General features: G+C 36.6%; 1 protein-coding gene across 7 annotated transcripts in view; it reads right to left on the bottom strand.

The window, feature by feature from the left end:
- Nucleotides 1-26,576, bottom strand: part of LCORL (ligand dependent nuclear receptor corepressor like) — a 78,883-nt gene that overhangs the window by 36,496 nt on the left and 15,811 nt on the right. For 6 of the 7 annotated variants that reach the window (XM_084517338.1, XM_084517334.1, XM_084517333.1 and 3 more), the window contains exons 2-5: nucleotides 17,523-17,588; nucleotides 10,239-10,318; nucleotides 9,864-9,993; nucleotides 350-604 (exon numbers count right to left, since the gene is read on the bottom strand). In XM_084517338.1, coding sequence (XP_084373464.1) covers nucleotides 350-604; nucleotides 9,864-9,993; nucleotides 10,239-10,318; nucleotides 17,523-17,588 — 531 coding nt within the window. The remainder of the gene's footprint in view (nucleotides 1-349; nucleotides 605-9,863; nucleotides 9,994-10,238; nucleotides 10,319-17,522; nucleotides 17,589-26,576) is intronic. The other variant, XM_084517335.1, reaches the window with a different exon arrangement.

Here is a 26,576-nt window from a genome sequence, read left to right on the forward strand (position 1 = left end):
CCTTCAAAAAGGAAAATAAGTAAATCTTGAGCCACTGTTATCTGTGTTACCACAGATGAACTGACTTAAGAGCTGGTATTCCAACACTGACAAATTCCCATGCTACTTGAAAACATGCACCCAGAAATTAGGATACTTATCACCAAACACACAATAAGAAAAATGCTTTTAGAAAGGCTTCTTTTAAGCACACAATTTCTTTTTTCTTTTTTTCCATGTACTGAGCACTGCTTTGGAAAGACAGAATATATAGTTATTTGGCACAGACAAGAACAATTTATTTATAAGTGAAGAGACATAAGGTAGTAAATGACATCAAAACACAGAAAAGCAGATAGAGGATATTTACCTTGCTGAGTATTCTGTTCTTGAGTTCGATTCACAGTGAGGTCTAGAGGGCTATCCTGTTCTTCCTGAAGGGAGTTTTCCGTTTGGTTCATTTGGATACTTTTACATATCATACTTGGTTCAAATGATGAACCATTTCTGTTCTCTTGAATTTTGCTACTTTTTGAAATGTACTCAATCGCAAACTGGCGGATCATTTTTTTCATTAATTCCTGAGCAACTAGGGGAATGTTAGGATCACAGTTCTGAGGAAGATCTAGGAATAAAAAACAACAACACAAGCAACAGATGTATTAAGAAAACAAATTGAAATACTTTTCTTTAAATAAAGATTCCACATACACATATGAACTCACAGCACCCATTCATTGTACTTAATGAACACATTAAGATCCCTCCTAAATTGTTCTTATAAATATTCCTTACTGGTCACTTGCAAGAGTGCATTTAGTGCCCATCAGCAATTTTTACCTTACTTAATTATCATGGAATTTCACTATCATGGAATAAGTCAGATTATATGGGAAGATAAACAGTGCAAGTACAAGAATCAGAGTTTGTTGGTAATTCAGATGAATTTTTGTTTTAAGACAACTTTCAGTTTAGAAAATATTTCTGAATATTTAGTGCAAGATAAATAGAAGTATGAATATACAAGGAGTTACTTTCAAAGAGCAAATAAAACAAGTTATTTTTAAACTACAGTTCTACAGATTAGTCCTTTGTATAATATAGAACAGTTGGAATTCTGAGAAGTTAACCTTAGAGAAGAGTTGTTTCACATGTATGTTAAATCATCATGCCTATTTGAGATTCAAGGTTTCAACATCAAATCTGATGTGATATAACTTGAGATTTCCCATATAATTTGTATTGTAAAATTCAGTTGTTTGCATTAATAATCTTCAGAGGTCAAAGTGCTAACAATGAAGTCATTTGACAGAAGGAACATTTCCTGTTCTAAACTGTATACACACTGTGTGTGAGGACACGTGTGCATGGATACATACAACAATCCCATTGAAAAAAACATTTTATTTTAAATGCACAAAATGAGTACAAGGATCAAACATGAGATCCCTATAACTTAACTTTAATATGTGCCAGCTAGACAAAAAAAATTAATGTTTATCTGACAAGCAAAGCTGAAACTACATTTGTGAATTACCATGATAAAATCCCTCCAAATGCCAAAACCAAATAAAAATTACATTTTTATGCTTAGTTACATAAGAAATCTACTACAGAGTAAGCTGTATTACTGATCAATGCAATACCAGAAACTGCAATATTTCAGTTCAAAAAAAATGAGCACAATCGTCCATACTCCAATATTTACGTTCTTCCTTAATGTGGCAGTAGTAGTACCTATTCCACTCTTCTTTCTTTCCCTAGACACTACACACACAAAAATACGCATTTCAAAGCTTTGCTTAACCCACTGTCCATCCTCAAGTTCACAGGTAATCAGCAAAACAAATTTCATCAGAACAGACAGAGGTTTAAAGCTTAAAAATAAGGAATTGTGAACGTGAAGAATTAGCTTTTAGGTCATTCCTGATTGCCTGAAAGCAATGTCAAAAGGATATTGTGGCAGTTACCAGTGAACTTATATCAGTCCAGAACAGATAAATAAATAAAAAAAGCCAAGTAGCTGAGTTTTGTCCTCCTGGAAGCTGAGAAACCGAAAGGACTGGATCTCACAAATATTTCACTCAGGCATATACTGTTGGAAGATAGATGAGTGGATCACACAGTATTTGCTTGAGCATTTTATATCAATGAAGCTATATCCATCTACCAGAAAGAATGATCACTGAGATTGGACCAAAGCACACTGCTCAAGTTTAGGATGAATGTATGTACGATTCTGTTTGTTTCTTTTTTTTTTTTTTTAATTTTTTTATTTTTTAAACATTCACCTTGAAGAATTCATTTTCGACAAGGAGGTATTGCAAGACATTACAAATACATATATCTGGTCTGCTGAGGCAGCTCACTGTTCTGGTGCTTCTTGATAATGTCTTTTGGTTACTAGGTAAGGTAAAGCTCCAGCATTTTCAAAAACTCAGTATATGCTAGATGTCTTGGCTTCAAGAGACCTTACGCAAGACATGAATAAAAAACAAGTCTGCTTATGATTGAAGGCCTATCTTCTGACACTCCTTCAACCAGATTGCTACCAAAATTTCTAAAGCTTGATAGGAGTTTCTGGAGGAGGGGCACAAAGTGAAATTTCAAATGCAGGATGATCCATGCAGAGAAAAATCTCTCCCCATCATGTAACATCCAGACACAGGTATTATTTGTTTATTGGTATTTCCTGATTCCTGAATAATGAATCCATGAAGTGTCCAACTCGCATACAGTTAGAGACACATGAGAAAACAACTTCACAAAAGATACTGAAGCAGCAAGGCAACAGATGTAAAAACGTTAGTGTATATACACCAGTAACAAAAGAACAAGGGAAGTTTGGATGTAGAATTGGAAAATTGGGTTACCTAGGAACAGTATCTGCCTAAAGCTATGATTCCACCACTGTCAAACAAAGAAAGTTACTGATCAAAAACTTAGCTTAAAAAAAAAAAAAAAGAAACCTTACAGTGAATAATCAAGAAACTAAAATACAATGAAGTGTAAGTAATGTCAACAACACCAGTTTAACAGATATATAAGAAGGGTCACTCTATAACAGATGAGAAATTAGTCTGCTGCATGCAGCCAAGAAAACCTTTGTTGAAGGCTTTTGGAAAATTGGAAAAGAGGTGATTATGAGCCCAAATGGGAAAGACAGTTACTTGACATCCCGATACAATCTGTGCCTTTAAAAACCAAGAGATCAGAAGCACAGGGTATACCCATAATTAACTAAAAAACACAAATGCCTGAAATAAGCATCTGCCTATTAATCATCAACATTAAGTATTGTAACTGAGACAGAGTTCTTCCAGAACTACCATGTTTCTATTCTCTTCCTATTCTGTTTCAGAGTCTTCACACTGGTAATATCCAAGCATGAACTGTTTTTAGACATTTGCCTGACAAGTCTGCTTTTCCATTAGCACCAAAACCATCTTTTGAACTAGTTGGAATAACAAAGATTTTATTTTTTGCTCTTATATATCTTATTAGTCTTATTTTTTCTTAATTATTTCCAAATACCCCCTATGGAAGAATAAATGCAGTAAGATTTCTCATAACTGCTACAACTACTGACTGTTTAAGTTAATTTACTATAAAAGGTAATATCAGATGGAAGAAAACACCTTGGAGCACAATCTAAAAAATGTGCTCCAGGTGCACATTTGCAGTATTCTATCTGCTAATGTATATTCATTCAGTCTACAAGGCTAGACCCTAGTTAGTCTAAATTTAACTGCTAAAAATGCAAATAGCATGACATCCTCACACCCTTAAATCATAATTCACATTGGAAGGACCTTAGGAGGTCTGTAGTAAGACTGCATGCTCAAAGCAGGGTCACCTTTAGGATCAAACCAGACTGCTCTGAGCTCTACGCAGCTGGGACTTGAAAATTCTGTGGATGGAGACTATACAATCTCTCTGGGTAGCCTGTTCCACTGCTTGCTGATCCTCATCTCTCCTTATACAACCAAGAACATCTCATTTCTATTTGTCTTCCATTGTCCTGCTATGCACCACTAAGAAGAGTTTGATCCTCTCTTCTCAGTAACCTCCTCAGAGGTATTACAAAGCTGCTGTTGATCCATTTTTATTAATACTGCATCCTCTCTAATGGAAACAAAGCTTATGTGGATACATAACTTGTAATTTTAGGAAGAACTAACTGAGAATATTTTAAGTCAGAAGTAATTTCCCACAGCTATCCAAATAAAACAGAGGAGAGATGAGAGATGATAGATATTCAAATGATAGTGATATATTTTCATATATAGTTTTCTTTTTGTACACTATATCCATAGTCTAACTTTTTTCTATAAAATATAAATGTAACTTTGTATGTTATCAATATAAGACTGTGTGATCAGAACAGGGTACATGGTTAACGTGTATGACAGTGTAATTGCTTACATTCAGTGTCTGCATTACTGTATGTAATGAAAACATGTTAAGACCTGTAATTTTAAGTTCAGTGGTGAGGTTTCACTACACATTGGAAATCTTTAAATGGCTTTTACAAACTTTGTGTGACTTGTTAATGTATTTTGTGGGAAGAAAGTTATTAAACCTCTGAGCTTAGTCTCACTAGCAAAAATTTCTTAATTATTATCAGCAGATGGCACCAAATATACTTTGTACGAACAAAAAAGTTTTTATTCTAAGATGTTTTATTAGGAGTAATGATTACAGCTAGTTTAAAGTTCTAGATTTATAAGCCTGCATCTGTTTAAGCTTCTATTTATCAGATAGAAAATTTACATGACAAGGCGGCTGTATTTACTCCATAGATTGTGTATGCAAATACATACCACTTCAAACCCAGCAAAAGTTTCTAAGAATTTGGAGTAATAGGTAGCTCTGATGGTCCTCTAGTGCTTCTCAGATCACTGTAGATCCTCCTGATATTAAGATACAAATGTGTCACTTATGATACAGCCTGGTATTTTCTGCTTGTGGAATATTCCAGTCAGTATGCAAAGGCAGCAGTAAAGATGATATGCAATTATGACTAACAATTTTTTTTTTTTTTTCAAACCTCACATTTAGGATTAAGACTCCCTCAGTTTAAGTACTATACCACCTTGTAGCTATTCAAATCCATGCGTTTTACTATTCTGTGAATTAGACTGTAAAAGCAAAAATGATTTAACAGCTAATTTAGTCTTACACATGTATTTGGCAGGACAATGGACGAGGAATTGAAAGCTCCCAAACTTATGTTCCACATTAGCATTTTGCATCTTGAAAAATAGTAATTTTTCCATTTAAAAGGGAATTGGGACAACAATCTTTAATTTCTCTTCTGATACAGTACAAAAAGGCAGCTGAAATCATCAGGGAATCATAGCTCTCCTTGTACCTTACAACGCAGTTCTGTGAACAGCGGAACTAAGAATATGAGTTTGCTTATCAGCATTTCCTGTATCACCTCTCCCTGTAACAAAGGGGCTGCATGTTTTCTAGAATGACCCCATCTTAATAGCCAAACTGTACCAGCAGCATCCTTAGTTCCACATGTAAACTTGTCCAGCTCATTGTACAATCATCACCAGGTTAAAAAAAAACAGAATACAGCCATTTACCCCTCATGATTAGTTTAGTCAGCTTAATTGATCAACAAACAGAAGGAATAAGGGCCAAGTTTATTCTAGTTTTCAGCTCTTTTAAACATTCAAAGTTACTCCCTCCTCTACTGTAATGGCAATTTACTTTGTATCCTCATATCTCTGAGGATAAATGAAGTTGAAAAACTTAAATGAAGTTGAAAATGACCAGGAAATTCAAGTTACTGGAGACAGTAACACTGGCAGACAGACAATCAACACATTGTACATTTTACTTCCTTCAGCAAGCAGTTGAAATCCTGCTAAACATTATTTCCTGATGAACTTGAGGGACAGGCAGCTTGCGCAGCACACTTGTATGACATTCTTGCTATGACAGTTCTCAATTCTTACATTTGTACTTAACCTAATTTATCAGATAATACCAGATTTTGAAAAGACAAATCAGATTTCTTAAAATTATTAAGAAGGAACTGCAGGTATTGGATTAAGTAGTACACACATTAAAACTCATCTTCAAAGTAAAATTTTTTTTTAAATGAATATTTAAGAACATTTCGATGGTTTTCGGTAGTCTGAGATTATAGGTGCAAGTCTAGATGGGGTTTACCAAATGCTACATACTGTCTGAGAAGTGTAACCAGCTCTTGACATCTCTGCACCTGAGATGCAACTAAGTAAAGAATGAGAACTCAGAAGCAAAGGCAATTATATGGTATAAAGACATACTTATGAAAGGAAACATTTTAGAACACAAGACACCTAGAAACAAGAGAAAACTTTAAGCTTTAAAGGAAGTTACTTTGGTGTCAAAAATATGATACTGAAGAAGCTTGACAGAGCTACCCATAGAACCTAGGAAGACTGAAGTCATTCAAGTCATCCTGACTATTTTGCTCCCTCCATTTTTCTACCTCAATTCCTTTATTTCTATAAAAAGATTTTCAGGTTTCTGTCCTGGTGGATCAGGACCTGAAGGTAGAACCTGATTCACAGCTGCGATTGTACATGACTTTTGGTTTAAGAGTTCATATTAAGGTAATAGTGAAAGAAAGCAAGCTTCCAGGAACATATTATGTGGATTATCAGAAAGCCAGATAATTAATATTCAATGATCAAAATGTCTGATAAAGCTCTTGAGCAACTACATCTCTGCCATGTAAAGATTAGCACATTCTGTAATATTCATAGTAATATTGAAAATATATTGAAACATAAGCAATAGTGAAATAAGTAGTGAAATATAAGAAATATTAAAATAAAAGTAATATTGAAATCAAGAAAAAAACTGAGTTTCTTAAAGCACATTATATTTTTTCTTCATGGCTGCTTTGCCAAAAGAAAACGGATACTTTAATGTTATGTAAGTGAAGAGTCTACTCTACTTACAACACCCATTGGGCAAAGAGAGATGTCATACCTAGGAAGAAAGCATTTCAGATAAATTGTTTACACTAAACAATCAATTCAACAGGGGCTACAGCAGGTAACAAAAACTATTTTGGCTTTACTGAAGTGCCTGCCAAGGATAGGACTTCCTTACAGACAACTGTCTACCAAATTTGTCTTTCACTGACACAACAGTAGTTACCTAATAAAAAGCTAACACTTTGTTCTTTCATCTTGGCAGTGATTTTATCACTCTTAAAAGGGAAGAATTATCATCTTTGGGATTTTACAGACATCTTCATCAATGAATGCCTGCAGGTTGCATGCTATGGACAACATTTATAACATGCCTGCATGTCTGGAGATCATCTGAACTGGTGCCAAAAAACAACAGTTTGCAAATTAAGATATCCAACCACATACTAGCATATTTTGAAAGTAAAAGGATAATGAGACCAATAAATAAAATTCAATTTGCTCTGTCTTAGAAGTTGTTCACAGATGCCCCAAATGAAATTCCACTGGTCATGACAGTAAGAGACACTATATGCTCTTGAAAAGTTTATAATCAAAACAAATGAAACTACTATTGTTTATAATCAAAACAAAATGAAACTATTACTTCTGTTTTAAAGGCAGCCAACCAAGACTTCCGCAGTACTTTGACCATGAAAAAGTATCTGCTTTACTATCAAGTGTAACAAAAGTTCCTTAGGCTAAACAGTTACTACAAGTGTTTTGATTTCCCACCCTCCCAGGGATAACTGATCTCAAAAGCCTACAAAAGTTCTTAAAGACTTGGGATTTTCAAAGAAAAACTCTTCAGCTTGCTCTTACAAAGAAACTAGTATCTCAGAAATTGGCTTTACATGCCCTTTGCAAAGAACAGTTTGTTCCTCTCTTTCTTCCATAATCTGAACAATTTACAAGACTCTGCCGAACCTGAACTGAAGCAAATTCCTAGAAGATTCCTCAACATGCTATCAGTTACCAAAGAATGCACAAGACCATCAGAGAATCAAAGATAACCAGGAAAGCTTTTCCACTTGTTTTTCAATACACAAAGCCTTTTAAACTGAGCTGATCTGGCAAATCAAAAAAAATAAGAAAGATACTAAAAAACAAGTGCTTTTCTGAGAAACTTCACAAAAGTCACTCACTCTGCTAAGGTGAAGTCATACCAAGTTTCACTTCTCTCATGATAAAATTTCCTCCCAAGGAGAATCAAAAGACAGCATCTCTATGGGGATACAAAGCTATTATAGAACGTACAAGGGAGGGCAAAGACAGTGAAGGGTCTAGAGGGAAAGATGTATGAGGAGTGTCTGAGGTCCCTTGGTTTGTCCAGCCCAGAGAAGAGCAAGCTGAGGTGAGGCCTCATGGCAGCCTCACAAGGGGAGCACAGGGGCAGGTGCTAAGCTCTGCTCTCTGGGAACTGCGACAGGACCCGAGGGAACGGCATGGAGCTGGGACATGGGAGGGTCAGGCTGGGTGTTAGGGAAAGGTTCTGCACCTAGACGGTGGTCGGGCACTGGGACAGGCTCCCCAGGGCAGTGGTCATAGCACCGAGCCTGCCAAAGTTAAAAGGACACGTGGACAACCCTCTCAGAAATAGTCTGATTTTTGAGTGGTCCTGTGTGGAACCTTAAATTGGGCTCAATGATCCTTTTGGGTCCCCTCCAACTCAGGATATTCTATGATTCTATCTAGAGAAAGCATAAAGCAGGTAATGTTGGAAAACACTGTACATCACATGACCAAGGAAACAGCTGAGAAGGTAGAAAATTGAAGGAATTTAATAATACTTGCCTAGGGAGATGCCATGAAACTACCCCCTTAATCAAAATATAATAGAAGTTTCATAAACACTGAGATGGCAACGTTTTATTTCAAATGGAAAACAAGTGGTTTTAAGCAAAGACAAGGAATGAAGATGGACTCAAAATATGTACTGCACTCCATTCAAAGCCTTAAGTAAACTGTAGGCTGAACAGACGTGCCCTGTATGGAAAGAGATTATACCCATCCCAGGCTCAAAGGCACTATAATCTCTTCCTGATACAGCAAGGTAAAGCAGGAGAAAGTTAACTTCCCTTTTTTCCCCCCCTTCCTGTGTGAAGTGAATGAGTGACTTGTTCTACTATGACAGAGTACAAGAGGGCTGTCACCCTGTCACACTCACCTATTTCGACATTCAAGTACACCAACTAGACTCCAATAAAAACTTCTGAAACCCACAATGAATAAAGCTGCACTCATGTTCTTTACACAGGAACTTCAGGAAGAAAATTTGTAATTTTGCCTCTATCAATAGTGACTAGCTTAATGGCAAATAACCTACATGAACCAAGCTGACCTGCCAGTCACTCGTGTGCTGTTATAACTTGAAAAGTGCCAAAGAATGACAGTAGTCGAAGAATAAAATTTCTTAACACTGTTTTAAGAAGAAGCTTCAAACACTGGCTTGGATATATATGAAATCACAACTTCTATGTAAAATAATCCCAAATCCTATTTTGTAATCCGTAAATCACATTATCTCACCTACAACAGTTTGCCTCCTGAAAACTAGGAGTAAAAGCAGTTTAGGGACAGAAAGTGCTTAAATACTTAAAAATTCCAGAGAACTGCAACCCAAGTTGGCATAGAAAAAAGTTAGAAAAGGAAAAAGGTAATGAACACAGATTTAAAAGAAAAACAATGCAACAAGACTCACAGCAACAGCAAGTAAAGAATTAGTGCTTTATTTGCTAAAATTAAAGGAAAAGATTAGGGAAAAAAAACAATGAATAAAACAGGAAGGACAGCATTCTCAGCAGATTAATAAAAACTACTTCAGAATCAAAGTCAACCCTAAATCATTTGATTCTGCTAGATTTATGTCATCTATTAATAGAAAAGACATGCTTTCATTACCTTTCTTTCGAAAGAGTGCATTTAGATAGTTTTCTGCTTGGCATTCAATCTTATCAGTGTTGGACTGGCCCTGAGATGATAGTTCCTCTGTAGGCGTTGACTGTGAAGAACCAATAATTGATGCACGATCCTAGAAGATACATGGAAGATTATAAAAATCTTTCAGAAGTTAGTCTACTGATAGTATAATATACAATTAAGTTACTGAGCCACTAAAGAGATTTTTACTACTTCCCATCATAACTAACCTATCTTAAGTCAAAATGCAGTATTAACCTATTTGCAAAATTCAGCTAACCTATTTGCAAAGATTCTTATTTTCATACCAAAAATTAGGCATTGGAGAGTCATGCTTGATACCATGTTCATACTTACACTGACTGTTTCTTTGTGTAAATTACAAAAGGAACATTTCTCATCCATAGACCAGTCAGTTAGCTCTTCTGGCTCACAGTCTTAAAAGAAGAAAAAAAGCTAGATGTTTTAAACACGTAAAAATGGATTCAGAGAACAAAATACACATCCTACAATTCTCTTAACTAAGTTCCATTGTAACCTAATATGCATTTATTGGTACAATGCAGTCAACAGTATTCAATTCTTCAGTTATTTCTTAAGTCTAGTCTGGCTCTTATGGTTCAACTTTCAAATCAGAGGGCATCTTCCTTAAAATGAAAAGCGAACCCGTACATTTCAGTTGATTACTTATCAGTTACCGAAGGCATCTGAGTGAAGTAAATTATGCTCTGAAACCCAGTCATTATTCCTTTTAAAGTCTGCAAGCCTACACCAAACTAAGCTAGGAATTCAGATACAGTCCTCTCATTATTTGAGCAATGTGTCATATTTAGACTATTTTATACTATTACTACAAATGAACCAAAACCCTACATTCACTTGTAATGCTTTATTTGTTCTGATAAAAATGAGAATTTTAAAGTCATCTGACATCATACTTTAGACTTGAAGGAACATAGGGCTTAAATAGGTCTCGATGGAGACATACAATCTACTTCGTTTAATCAAGTAATTAAGCTCCATTTAAAAAGTTAGTTTTCAACCACATACTCTTAACAAACCACCAATCACTACAAATTTTCCAAAGCAGACTGCTTTAATAATTAAAATTAATATTCTAGTTTCTTGTTTAAATTTACGTATGTCAAGTTATTCCAATCTGTTTCTGTGGCAACATTGTTCTTACATCTAAACAGTTACTGCTCATGGCTATTCAGCACCTTGATGTACTTATAGAGAATGTTATCCTCCCCCTGCCTTACACCTCATTTTGCTATGCTAATCAAATCTACCTAAGTCTCTCATGAGACTCAGCCCTCATCATCTCTGCACTATTCCCAGTTGAACTCCCGTTTCTTGAACACAGGTGACCAAGGTCTCAAGATAATAAACAGTACCTTTCCTGCAGCACCCCAGTTGCATATGAGTCTTGATCATGGCTGCGTCATTTTGGCAGGAGAATATTAACTACATCAACTACAGATCTTCCTATATCCCAGTCATTTCCAGTTCATGTACTCATGGCTTAAAAATTTGTTTTCCTTATTAATATCAAATTCATCTTCCCTTCAATCACAGCATTACAAGTACAGTTCTGCTAGGGAGGTTCCTGAGGTTATTTGCTTCCAGATACTGTGGTGCGTTGACCTTGGCTAGCAGCCAAGGGCAGGGGGTAAAAATAAGATGGAAAAGCTCATGGGTCAATATTAATGCAGGGAAATCACTTACCAATTACTGTCACAGGCACAACAGACTCAACTTGTAAAAGTAAAGTAAATTTGAAAAAGTTTACTTTCTTTTTCAAAGTTTTTTACTTTGAAAAAGAAAGTAAATTGAATTTATTGCCATTTAAAACAATTTCCATAATGACAACATGGTGAAACTAAACACCTTTCCCCGCCTTCTTCACAATCAGTCTTTCCTTCCAAACTCAATCTCCTTCCTGATCCCAAACAGGGCAAGGAAGATAGGGGTACAGGGGTTGCCATCAGTTTGTAAGAGTTGTTCTCTGCTGCTTCTTGTTTCTCACATTTTTCCCCTGCTCCAGCACAGGAACCTTCCCACAGACTACAAGGCTTCTTAAACTGCTCCAGCATGGGTCCTTTCTACAGGCTGCAGCTCAAAGAGCAGCTTCTGCCCACAGGGAAGTCCTTCGGAAAAGACTGCTCCAGCAGGGGTACCCCAAGGGCCACAGTTCCTTCCAGAAAACCTGCACCTGTGTGGCCTCTCCAAGGGCTCCAGTTTCCTTTTCAGGCCACCTGCTGTGGCATAGGGTCTTCCACTGGGGTGCAGCAAAGGTACCTGCTCTGGTGCAGTTCTCCAAGGGCTACAGGAGCTTTCCACTTCACTGTGGTCCCCTCCACAGGCTAATGCAGTGACATCTCTGCTCCAGCACCTGGAGAACCTCCTCTCCCTCCTCCCTTTCTCTCTCCGTGGTGTTTCTGGAACGTTTCTGACATCCCCCTCCATCCCCATTCCTCTCTTACAAGTGCTCTGCAGGTTGTTTTTTTTGTTTGTTTATTTTCCCAAATAGGCACAGAGGAGCCAGAAAATAAAATGAATAAAAAAATGTTCTGAAGTTAAATACAAACATAACTAGATTTAAATAATAATACCAAGTTACTTGGGTTATTATCTCAGCTGTCAAATGCTAATTTAGAGCAGAATTCTGTATTAACATGTTATATACTTCCAGGGATGCAAACCAGCAGTTTTGACGGGTTGGACAGCTGATGATCAAAAAAAAAAAGACATGGGATTTCTCCAACTGCACAGTAAGAAAAACAGCACATCATTTTTGCTAAATTAATCTAGACAACCCTGATTGTCAGAACTATTCTTTCAGGATGTCTGCACATAAAAAGATTCAAACATTATATACATTCATAAGAACTTCATGTTTTCATAGTTTTCCTTGCAAATCACAATAGGAATCTAATCCAGTGTGACTACTTATACTTGGGATTATGTGTGCAATTCCAACATAGCTAGTAAATTTAGCAGAGTAATTCTTCTGCCTTGGAACCCTGAAGTTCTACTGGTAAAAGTCTAATTGGAGAACAATCCTTCTGTGGACCAAGCAAACACCACTTAAGAGGTGTAAGGTCTGCATCACACTAAGTTTATTCAAAGAAGTGTAAATCATGTACAAGGTATTGTATTAAGAATAAGAGTATAACATAAGAATTCAGTGAGCTGGAGAACACTGCTATCAGAATAAAGACTCAAAAATCTAGAGGCGATTGATCAATTCTGGGCTTCTCTAACAGAAGTACTTTGGAACTTAACAAGGAAAAGAACAAATTGTTGTTACCTGGCAAATAGTGGTTAAAAATCATAATACTGATGCAAAGAGAAAGCCTAAATGCTCTCCCAGGGACTGTCCCCTAAAATTCAAGTCATGCTTCAGGAAAAAAGATAAGTAGTAAAGAGAAGAGAAGGCTCTTTGCTATAAAATTATTTCCAAACCATCCTCTGACACCTTTCTTCAGAGCTGCAGACTTTCAGCATCAGCACAGCAAAGTCAAGAAGTCAAATAAACTTGTGTGCATTAATGATGAAAGGAACTAAGTACACATGCTTGCCTTTACATCCAGTCTTTCATTAGTTAATGTTACAGCAGCTGTAGACCTAGACTCATTGCAATTTACTTCATGCCCCACAGGTATCTTTTGAAAGAGTATCCCCCCCCCCCTCAAAAAAGAACAAAAATCACCACCAACAAAACACACAACCAAGTATCTTATTCTTCACCTCAGACCGGTGCTTATCCAAAAAAAAAAAAAAAACACAAACAAAACAAAACAAACACAATAAAACAGCAAATTCCCAGAAGCAACTGCCAGGGCTGTTGCTTGATGTGTCAAATACATCAAGTGTCAGGCACACAACAGTCTCAGGTCACCATCAGAGGAAACATACTGATGTCAGTATTAGTTTTTAACTACAGATAGGCCATCTGTGCCTCTGATCTTTCGGAGAGTATGGTTGTCTCTCTTACAGGCATTTAATTTAGGATCACAATCATCCATTCCCCCATTTTATCTTGTTTGGGATCAGCTGATAAAAGATTTGGTGACAATTTAAAACAGCAGCCAGCCCATGAGAAAAAGTTGCTGGACTGTGCAAAGAGTATTTTGATATTATGGCATAGTTCAGACTACTACTTCAAACCAATGTCACGTAGTGCAAAGCTATTTAATAAAAAAGGGAAATAGGTTTAATAAGGGCCTTTGACAAAAGTTACCACCTGTTTTCAGTTCTTAAGCCATTCAAATGTTTGTTTCCTCCCATTTTTTTCCTCCGAAGTCATGCTGAATTAAGTTAACAGACATCTGTAGTACCAACTGGCTTTCATATTTCTCTCTTAAAATGTGAAATCATCTACTAAACCTAAAAAGAAGTCCGACTCACACTTCCCAGGATTTTCTGCATGATTACAATGTCCCTACAAATGTTCTGGCAATTTGTCACAATTTCAAACAAATCCCCTTTTTCATATGGCACTGCTGATTCTTAATAATAAAATTGAAGTATCTGAGGTGATTATCATGTTCCTTCATCTTTTTAATTTCATAAAAACTTGACTATGACTAAAAGATTTGTGTTTCAAATGTAAATTTTCATCCCATTACCTCCACTATAAATAAATATTCAAGAAAAGCTCAATGAAAGAGAACACAGCACACCCTCAAACAAGCCTTTTGTCCTATATAAAGTTGTTTTTTTCCCCTGGCAGAGGAAGAATGGCAAGAGCTCTGTTTTACCCACAATACAGTGTTTTCCCTCTGTCCATAGAAGAACAGAACCCCTTCCTCAAATCTCACCCCAAATCCCAGCACATAATCCCAAGAGAATATACACATCTCAGAAGAAAAGCTTTTTAACAGTTTAACTGAATATGCAGAAGTAGAATGTAAAGAGTAACAATTTACATGTGAATCTACTTAGCTGAAAATGGCTATTAAGCAAAGGATTAGGAAGCCCTAAAAGATTCAGTGACACAAGAAGACTTGAGAAGTTCTGAGCAGGACCAAGGCTGGATGCCGAGATAAGACTTGACACCTCTGCAACCAGAAGATACACTATCAAAGCAGTCAGGAAAAAAATGGTGATGAATAATAGAGGTAACGATAATCATTTAAGCAAACAAGTCCTACATAAACAACATGTAAGAATTTTAAGATTATGAAAAAAACTTGCCATCAGATCATCATCTGTTACCATGGGTGGGGTCGTTCAATTAGTTTGTTGCTTAGTAAGAAAGTTTAAGGCTTACAAGACATTTTCTTTGAAAGGTAAGAAAAAGAGGACTAGCAAAACTAAAAATGTACCTTTTACCATTTAAATTTTTTTTTTTTTAACTCAAGCAGCTTTAATTACAGTAATTTAATCTATAGATCAAATACTATTTCAACACACAATTAAGGAAGAAATATACCATTAATATATATTAAATTTTATGCATTTTTTTGTTACACAAAAACATAAGAATGAACAATAAGAGAAAAATGGTATTGTAGGTAAGAGGCATGTACTTCAGTTGATTCTCACAAATTTCTGGATAGGGAAGACATTTAATTTCTTAAGCTTTATTCAAAGAAACATACTCTCCTGCTAACAAAGCATAATGGTGCATGTTGACAATACTGATAGCAGCGATCCAGTGGTCATGATGAGCAAAATGGACACCTTACAGAATGTTGCTAACAGCCTAAAAATGTGGCTTCTATTCTATATACCAATGACATACTTTGAAGTGAGTCAAATTTGTCTTAGTTTCATTACCTGTAAAAATGGAAAAAACGGCACTTGAATTATGACGGGGAAGATTTATTGTCAATCTTACTCAAGATTGTATTAATCTTTATAATGCAATTCAGATGTCAGTTTAGAAACAGCCCTAAATCCTAAGATGTCTGCTTCTACTGTATTTATAGAGAACATAGCAAGTCTCTTTCAAACTGTTGTAGTATCTATATCAAAAAAATGAATGTAAAATAATAAGGTGAGGTGGGAATCCCATCATCCTTCATCTCTTCTGCAGTTGCTCCAGCAATAAAACCAATTTTATAGGTGTCAAACACAGAAAGAAGCTCTAACTGTTCAAAATTCAGGTACATTACTGACGTTCAGATAAGGAAAAAAGAAATCACATAAAATCCTATGTTTTAGATACACATTAACCTGCAGGGACAAAGATCCACTAGAGCATTCAGACAAACAATGGAAATAGTAGATCACCTTAAACAGAAGGCCACAAGGAATCTTCAACAGCATGAGATAAATAAACTGAAACTTTTCCCTTAAGAAAGGAAGCAGCAAACATGAAGCAACTCTGAAGTGGTAGCGTAACACTTTATGGTGGACTATTGGGATCCTTTAGCTGTAATGCTTACACTGTGGTCATTTGCTTGGTGCTTTGTCACCTTATGCAAAAGCCCAAAAATGTCCTGAGTTTCCTTTCAAACTGTAAACCCTTTGATGCAAGAGAATAATAAAGCTTCAATCACTAATCAATGTGAAGCCTAACATATAGCAACCTATTAGAATTACAACAAGAAAACGATATTGTACACTATTACAAGATCAACATTGCCCTGTTTCCTTTCCAAAGCATAATGGGCTTGTTTTTATCACAGGAGATGGAAGTACCACTCAAGAAAATAAGCTCTAGCCCAAATTTACAAATTTCTTGAACATTTTTAAGAGTCTGACTAGTGTTATGCTTAGCTTTGTAAGTGGTAGAAAGTTACTCTTAAAATAGCAGTAAAGTAGTATTTCAAGTTCTCTCCCTTCCCTTGAAAATAGTGTTATGCATATGATACAGGCCAAGGAACTTACACAATACAAAGAGGACAAAACCCCAGCCAAGTTAAAAACAATCATTCCAAATCTATTATAAGCAAACATACACAGTATATGACACACTGGCTAATGTACTAGCAGTATATTAATTACAAAACTTTATGAACTATCAAAACTGTAAGGAAATTAAACAGAACATTTTGAAGGTTTGGTAACAAATAATGCTTTTTTTTTTTTTTTTAAAGCCATGAAAATAATTTTGACAGTACATCTCTTTCAACACTTCAAGGCAGTTTCGTGCTGGATTTTCTTTCCCTGCTTTTGTTCAAGACTGATAACATCTGGATCTTTAGTTAACTATTTATTAACACTTATTCCAAGAAAACCAAACCCATTTTGAATAAGAATATGTCTTACAAAAGTCTAGTGCATATATTTTTTTTTTAATAGAAAAGATTAAGCTTTCTTGACTACTACAAAAAGCAAACAAGCATTCATAATCTTCCTTTTTCCAATTACTATTGATAGGGAAGACAAGCTGCTCAGCTTAGTTTCTAAAAGCTGTCTAAAAAATAAAGCCAGAATTACAATATTCCAGAAATTTTTTTTTCATGAGAGCTTAACTAATCCCAAATTTCCTTACATAAGATTGCTTAGGTACCATTTTAGCTAATATTTTGCTCATGCACAGTACTGACATGAGCATGATGAAAAATAAGTTGGAAACAAAACCAAAAGGTTATTTTTTAAATAAACTTTACATGCTTTAAAATGCCTCTAATTAAAAGAAAATTTGCAAATGAAGATCATCCCACTAAAAGCTGGCTTATTTACCTTCAAATAAACTGAGGTCTCTTCGTAGCCTTGGTCCATAAAGCCCTTCTAAAATACTTTCAAAACCTGGAAACAAAAGAAACATTTAGAACAGTTAATCAAAGGTTTCTTATAAAAAGAACGCAAGTTTGAGAACACTGGCAACAGACATTCTCTCAAATTCCAAGAGCAATTTCAAAAATCGTTACATTTATCACACGAGTCTGTTTATTCCTGACACTATAGTACCATTCAGCAGAATTAGAAGATAAACATAAGACAAGGCAATTGCCATCTGCACACAGTCAGCCTATTAAGCCATGCCCCAACAACCTCATTAGACTTAAAATAACTACTATAGAATCTTAAGGGTTGGAAGATTAACCTCATAGCTCTACACTAGTAGAGTAAGTCTTTCTTACACTGAGAATTAGAAGTTGGGAAGAAGAGGGCAGGAGGACACAGGATTTCAGAATCAGAAGCTTCTCATTTAGGCTCACAAAAAATTACATTATATGAGTAGGCTAGTATTCTACAAATAAAAGAAAAGAAAGCTTATTTGCTTCTGATGATAGTTCTGTATAAAAAACATTTTAAAATTGAGGATTAAATAAATCCAATTATTTTCCAGATTTACTAGCTAGTCTGTTTTAGGTATTTGGTAAAAGCACACACTGCAGCAGGAAATAAGTTAATCAATCGTTAGCTGTCTGCAACAAACAAAAAAAGGAAGAGGACATGTTGGAAAACTAATGAAACAGTCAGAATTTGTAACATCAGTAAAACGGAAGTTTTGTTCAATATAGAAATAATTTTCATGTGCCCTCTCTTCTCTCCTACAGACTCCTATATAATAAGCCTATTTTCAACTAAGAGGATAATTCAAAGCAGCATTTGAAGGTTCTCATTCTTTAATATGAACAGGTCTTGAGTATGAAGACAGCACTTTGCAAGACTATTTTATCATCCTACTACATGAAAGATACCACCAGTATCTTCAGGAAACATCTGCCTACCATCAGCACAGAACACTTCTAATTATAAATCTGCTCATCACCCATGATGCTCTCTATCACAGACAACGTTTACTTTCTGGTTTAGATCTTATGTACACTAGTATGAGGAGGAATTAACATGCTATATGAGGTATAGTGGATATTTAATAATTTAAAATCCTAACATAGACAAGTTACTTTAACTATAGGAGCTGTTCAGCCTGACAGGTCACATTGTGTTAAAAATTACCTTTTAATTTTGTATAATTCCATGGGTTTTATACATGAATTATATGTATATTATTAAATTGACTAGTACCTACTATAATTTTACAATTTGAGATAGAAATAAATATACTTCTATTCTAGGTTTCTGTTTTTTTTTCCTCCAATAAATATAGTCTTATACAACAGCACAAGGTAATGGACAGAACCACTCTCTTCTCAGGTGTTTTTTTTTTTTTTTTTTTTTAAACACAGCTACAAAAGCTAGAAAAAACAAAAATCCAAAGTCCAAGTACACACTAAAAATTATATTAAAATATCATCCACTGACCCTGAGATTCAACATTATATCAATTCAGATCATACTGCACAGACTCCTAGCTCTTCTGACTTCAAGGGCAAGAGAAGAAATGTTAAATTGAGATGCAATTCCCCAAATAACCACCTGAAAAAAGTGAAATCATAATAAGAAAAGCAGTGTAATGTTATAAACAGCAAGCCACTTAGGCTCAGCAGCTAGCCAGTGCTTAGATTCTTGCAAGTTACAATTCACTGGAGCATTGCTTGGAAACAGCTGGGCTTATTCCAGAACAAGTACTAACTCCAATTTTTTTAGTACTTTCTAGCTCTGCAAAACTGTTCTTCTTTCCAAAACTGCTTTCCATGCATCTTGTGTTATAAATGGTAAATAGCACAGTTGGCTTTTATGGTTTTTGCTTCTGAACAAAGCAGGCACCAATCCACTTCACTGATGTTTCACCAAACTGGGTTCCATCCTACCCTTCTCTTACCAGAGCTTCCCCATGCGGCCACAGGTTTGACTTACTACTGCTGATGAATACATGCCAACAACATTTCATGAAATGTAACCACCTGAGCCCAGGAATTTAAACAAATCTATGTTTCATTGGAAACGTAAGTAGTAGTTTTGGAACTCTTCAAAACCTGAAGAGCCTACAGACACTGGTCAAATACACTTTACTTATACACCTGTATAAGTACTTATACACCTTTATTGATACACCTTTCCAGCAAACAATCAAAAAATCTGTTCTAAGTTCATTTTACAGATGTCTTCATATCAGTCTTTTGGTGGCTTGACTCTAAACTGCCTTTCACAACTACTGTGAATTTATCCTGGACAATTTTTTGGCTCCAAACTGAAGAGAAACACCATGCTTTATCATCTTGCAATGCCCTAGTCTATCAACTTAACTCCTTTTACCTCTAGCACATTTATTGTGTTACTTGTCTTCTTATATCTTTACATAAAAGTAGTATCAGCTCTATCAATTACTTGACATCCATTATGATCCAAGTCACATTCCTCCAACAATTTTCATAAGCATAAGTTTATGATACTGTTAATCTTTTGACAGTTAAGGAAAAATGTTTCCACAGTTTTCTGAACAAAGCTGTCAACTTCCCCTACAACACATATTTCTTCCTTAACCCCCTTATGATCATCCTCTCCCAAATCTGTTGCTTTCCTTGCTCAGGGCTAGAATAAGGACTCCCAGGACATGGTTGCTGGAAGCTGTGACTTCCAGCTACAGGAAGAGGGCTCTCTTTTTCCATCGGTAGTTCTTTAGGCACTGAACAGGCACACAGCCTAGAGAACAGGTCAGAAGGAAGTTCTGCCAGGTTTGGCATCTAAGCCTGAATCATGGGTCCACAACCAAAGCCACTAAAAAGAAGCAGTGACCAACAGTGGCTGCAGACTTCTGTATGTGTGGGGTGAAGGCTTCTACATATGGGACATACTGTCTGGTTGGCTGCAGAGGTCTGTTTGCCTGGGGTCCTGATATAGGATATAGCTAAGAGATTTTTTTTTTTTTTTTATATATGTGTGTATATATATATATTTTTTTTTTTTTTTACAGTTCGCCTGGCCATATTCAATGTTATAATGCGGTGCTTGGTCACTACGATACTGCCAAGGGAGATCTTCAGCAATCAATATTCACTATAGATATCCTGGAACAATAGGAAGGACACTGGTGGTGATCCAGGGAAAAGGCTTTGACAAGAACAAACACATGCTGGGAGTAAGCATCTGGTTATCTGGCTGCAGGCAGAACTTCAGATTTTATGGCAATAAGAGTCTCCCTGAGAAAGTGCTCAAGAGAAACAGGATCCATTTGGTAATGAAAATCCTCATTGCCAACAGGCTTGCCTGGTAATGACAGTTTCAAAATCCAAGGATTTGCCAAGGAAATGCAGCCTGAAGCCCAGAAAGTAGGAGAACAACAGAGAGGGTAAAGACAGGACAACACAAAAGCAAGGCTTCTACCACCCCCAAAAAAGCGGCATAAGCAGGGACACATCTCCAGTAGCATCCCACAGCTGAGCCTGCAAGCATGTTTCTAACAAGTTTCTTCAAATGACCAAGCCTTAGGAGAACATCCAAGAAGAATACATGTCATGTAACAAATAGAAGTTGGCATTGGAGTACCACTTTCAAACATACCACTTGGCAGGTCTGAAGCTAGAGAGTCATTACACGGTTGGGAATGCGACTAGTAGTATGTGTGCAGGTTATATTGAAGTGTTTTATATACTCTACATCAAATTCACTTCTATATTCCGTTAGTCTTGTTTTATCACAGAATCACAGAACTGTAGGGGTTGGAAGGGACCTCAAAAAGATCATTGGGTCCAACCCCCCCAGTTTATTGTCATATTAACTCAGTATTTGCATCTTTTCTTTTCCAAAGGAATACCTATTTTATAAAAGCAGGTATTTACATCCATCCTTGACTTCCATTCCTTCTTATCTCTTTTGGTTGTCATCCATTCCCTCCCCCCTGTCCCATTTTACATAATCCTGTTTCAGCAGTATTCCAATCCTACACTTCAGCTACAAAGGTGTACTTTTTTTTGGGTGGTGGTGATGATACAAAGTCACTGTATTTGAGACACTTCACTACAATTTAATCATCTTTTGGTAAAAACAAACTATGCTTTTTTCCTTACTCTTCTGTTCTACACTAGAACACGTTAATACTAAATCTCAGTGAAGGGTCTCACAAAAACTTAGGAAAACTCCAGTATCCGCAATTGAGGCAAGGTATATGGAGGTGTTGGTCTACAGCCACTTGTAACAGGGACCCAGGAAGCCACATAGCTAGCTACTCCACTGTAGCCACCAAGGAGGAGAGAGGAAAGGGGAAAGGAGAAAGGGAAGGAATGGAAGGAATGTCAGGGAAGAAAACCCCTATAATCCAAAATCTGGCCACACAAATGACCTTGCGACATGTCACCTAGAAAAAACATCTGCTTATAGGCATTCCACTCTCTGCCATTCCCTCTCCCCACACCCGATCTACTGCAGCTTTTTCCAGTTTAGAGAAGTATAAGCACATACTGATAAAAAGAATTCAAAGTAAATATTTCTAAATACATTCACTTCTGATACTTTTCCCCACTCAAACACTGTTTTACCCATATCACTGGATACATAACAGAAGCAGTACACAAACAGTCCTTACTTAGAAAAAATTAAATGGAAGAGAGATGTTTAACAGTCTCGCTTCACCAATTCACATTTGCTGCTTTATCTTTTCAGCACCAAAGTGAAAAACGTCTATTATAGTCTATTAGAATGGATCACAGAATCATAGAACAGCTTAGGTTGGAAGGGACCTCACAGACCACCTAATTCCAACCCCCTGCTATTGGCATCTCCCACCAGACCAGGGAGCTCAAAGCCCCATCCAGCCTAGCCTTGAATGCCTCCAGGGATGGGACATCCACAGCCTCTCTGGGCAACCTGTGCCAGGGCCTCATTACCCTCTGAGGGAGAACTTCCTCCTAGCATACAGTTTAAATTTCTCCTGTTTTAGTGTTAAACCATTCTGCCTTGCCCTGTCACTGTCTGCCCATGCAGAAAGTCACTCTCCATCTTCATTATAAGTCCCATTTAAGTACTGAGAGGACACAGTGAGGTTTCCCTAAAGCCTTCTCCAGAAGGAACAGCTCCAGTTTCCTCAGCCTTTCTTCACAGGAGAGGTGCTCCAGCCCAATGATCATTTTTGCGGCCCTCTTCTGGGCCCACTCTAACAGATTCATATCCTTTTCTCATGCTGGGGGCCCTAGTACAGAAGCCTCTGAAGGCACCACAGGATCTCACATTTCTCTAAAACACACTTTTGTTAAACTACAACTCTGTTCGCTTCATTATTGATGTTGTAATCCTCCCAATTTTCATGCATCTAAAAATTATTAGTATCATTGAATGGTTTGGGTTGGGAGGGACCTCAAAGACCATTCAGTCCCACCCGCCCTAGCCATGGGCAGGGACATCTCCCATCAGACCAGGTTGATCAAAGCCCCATCCAACCTGGCCTTGAACACTGCCAGGAATAGGGCATCCACAGCTCCTCTGGGCAACATGTGCCAGTGCCTCACAGTAAAGAATTTCTTCCTTATATCCAAACCTACCCTCTTCTAGTATCCCATTAATTTCCATCTTCCTCCACCCTGTGCCTTACAACACTAGGAATCACATCTGAATTACAGTGGTTCAAGCTGGTTTACTACAGTCCATATCACTTCTGTTACTTACCACTCACCACTCTTCTGGTTTTAAGAAACACCTCCATTAAATAACATGCTTCTAACAAGGAAGACTTGCATACACCTTGTTGTGTTTTTTTTTTTGTGTTTTTTTTTTGAGTTTTTACTTGATATTATAATAAAATCAAATGTAAAGTAAAAGAAAAATGCACATGCTAAGCAGCATACAGATCAACAACATTAATCATAGAATTAATGCTGCTTTTAAAACCAAAACTAACATTAAAATAGTTTCAGGACTGCTGATTTTAATTGTTAAAGGACTGTAAAAATTAAAAGAGTCTTCAAAATGTAATTAGGAAATTCAAACAATAGGATTATATTTAATGAGCTTATGCACAAGCACAATACCACCAGACAGCATTAAAATGAAACTTTTTTGGTTTTCTGTAATAGTAGTGTTATTTCACCTACTGGCTTAAGTGACTCGATTACAACTAAGTTTAATTCCTACTTCTGAATTTGAGCCCGTGAACGTTATCTGGTCTTCATGTAAGTTCTCTTCCCACCCTGAAGTCATAGATCACAACCTGTATTTTGAAGAGGTGTTTCCCTAATCTATGAAGACTGTTACACAAACCATATGAGGCGTTTCAGAAACTAAAATCACATTGGGAATAAATTATGGCCAAGTAAGGATCAAAAGACAGGCCCTGCACACCCCAGACTGTCATAACCAATAACTAACCTCCTTAACTGATAGCCTCCTTTTGCTCCCATATGCTTTTATTTCAGTATTTATTTTATTTCATTGCCTTTCATGGCAAGGCAATATGCACAGTGAGCAAAAACTTTCACCAGTCAATACTGATGTTCTGCTTATGAAAATAACTGAGGCTTGTCACTTATATATACTTGCCCCCATTCTATACAGCTTCACAACTGCGTGATTTAGTTTGGCTCAGTACAGGAATGCACCTGAAGGAAGTTTTGTAGTTTGCATTAGTCAGCTATCTTGGATTCAACCAAGTCATACCACAGACAGAATCCAGTTTCTTTAGTCCTGTCAGGCATTAGATTTATTTTCAATTGCTTTAAAAAAAAAAAGTAACCTATGCAGAACACTAAGTCTCTCAGTCTCGGAATGACTAACTTCTGCTTCTCTTCTTTTCAAGTCATTTCTTCAATACTTACTTTAAGTTACAGGTGCAAGAGTGGGGAAAAAAAGTATTTGTTTTGGCTTACTTAAAGAAAGGCAGATGACTCCTTTGACAGGTTATCCCTTTGATAAGAATGGGTCTCAGAGCTCATGTTTACATTATTACAAATTAAAAGATGAGTAAAATGAGTAAGCTTTCCGAAGTGTATGCTCCCATTTCACAGGTGCTACTTGCACTCCGTGTGCCACTGTATTTGACAATGCACTAGGTCACTGGTTCCTCTGAAAGATTATTATCTACATATAAGTTTTGCCTTTTTGTCTCCAAATAAAGAAAGTCTCCTGTTTCTAAGTAGCAGGAAAAACAATTAATTGCATCAAAAATGAAACCCTTTAAGAACATATGTTCATTAATCATCACCAAGTTCCTTTGGTTTGTCAGACCACTCTCGACTGATTTAGAAGGCATTTTATGATACTTTTGTACCACTAATTCAAATTTCTGAAAAGCATTAAATAGTTCTCTCAGTCTCCTGCTCTATTACACCTGGTTATCTTTAGCCCATTCTGATACAAGCAGCAACCCCCTCATAACTTGATAAAAGGAGAATATTCTGCAGACAAGAGTTACTTTCGTATTTTATAAGAATAAAGAGCAAGGTGTTCAGCAGAGTAACTTAAATTTGACCTTCACATCTCTCGGTTTCTTCTGCCACCCCCTTCTTTCCACGGGTAGGGGCTGCCCCCCCCCCCCGAGCTATAGATGGATTCATAAATCTACTCTTTACATACAGGTATCATTTTCACATACTTTTTTTTTTTTTTTAAAAAAAAAAAAAAACAACAACCTACTATAACATGAAATTGGAAAGGATCTACTGTGTTATGAAACCATTGAGGCACTGAGTTAAAGTAAATAAAGTATTTCTGCCATTTATACAAATTGTAAGAAAAAAAAAAAAATCACACACAACTAGATTGTTCGGTAAAATACCCGAAGTCTAGATCATGACAAGTGAAGCAAAAATAAAATTTCATTTGAGTGTTACTCCTCCTATCCCACTCCCTATTCCCTCCTCCACCCCAATCTACAATGTCACTACAGGATATCTATTCAGTAAGACTTGACAAAATGCTGGCCAGATCCTCAGGTGAAAAATAGCCCCATTTTCTTCCTGGAACATTCTTCTTGGAACATAATTAAGGACAGATTTCACATGGGGGTGGTAGGATTGGGATGAGGCTGCTCTACACTATTATGCCCAGTTTGAACCCAGTTTTTGCTTACAGCACTAAAAAAAAATATATATATATATATATATATATATAAGATAGAGAGTTCTAAAACATTTAAACTTAATACATTCATTTTCTTTACTGTATTGATTCAGATCCCTGAGCAAACAGGAACCAACATACCAGAGATTCCAGTGTGAAAGGGAGGAAATCCTCTATTTAGACTTCAATACAAATTCAGCACCATAGCTAAGAAAGATATTTGTCTAATGCAAACCTTTACCCCAAAAAATTAATCTGGTTGAGGGCACTGCTGCTGCCAGAGAATGAGACTGGGTGACCACAGATTGCCTACACTTGTCAGTGAGACATGCAATGAAACTTACAGAAGAGCCTCAGTTCTAACAGGCTACTTTGCAGTTAGGATAAAAAAAAAATCATGCTTTTGAGTCTTAACGTTGTACTTCCTCCAGGGGATGCACAGCGATGGCACAGTTTCCAAGAAGAACGTGTACATCAAAAGAGCTAGTTAACCCACTGAGCAGCTCAGCAGAAGGCAGAGAGGGAGTAACGTGCAGTGCTAGAGGCTGACACTGGCTATACCTCAGGACCAAAACAAAGAGAGGAAGTGTTCCCCACCCCCTCCCCAGTTGTTCAACAATTTTAAAGAAAAGGGTGGCAGCCAACAGAGCAAAAATAAATCAGATTTGTAGGTTACAAATCTGTAGCCAAGACCAGCATTAGGTTTGATATCTACTTTTCAGGTACTTACAAATCACAGTAAGAGAAATGAGATAAGGTTCAGGAAATACGGAAGTATCTCTGCACTCTTTATGTAAATAAAAATGTGCCCTTGTAGACCCCTAAAAAGGAGAGCCCATGACACCTTTTACTGCAGCTTCTAGACATTGCTGCTTTAGAGACTGTCAAAACTAGATTTAA

This window comes from Aythya ferina, assembly GCF_964211825.1.
Source record: "Aythya ferina genome assembly, chromosome: 4".
In the NCBI taxonomy this organism is placed as follows: Eukaryota; Metazoa; Chordata; class Aves; order Anseriformes; family Anatidae; genus Aythya; species Aythya ferina.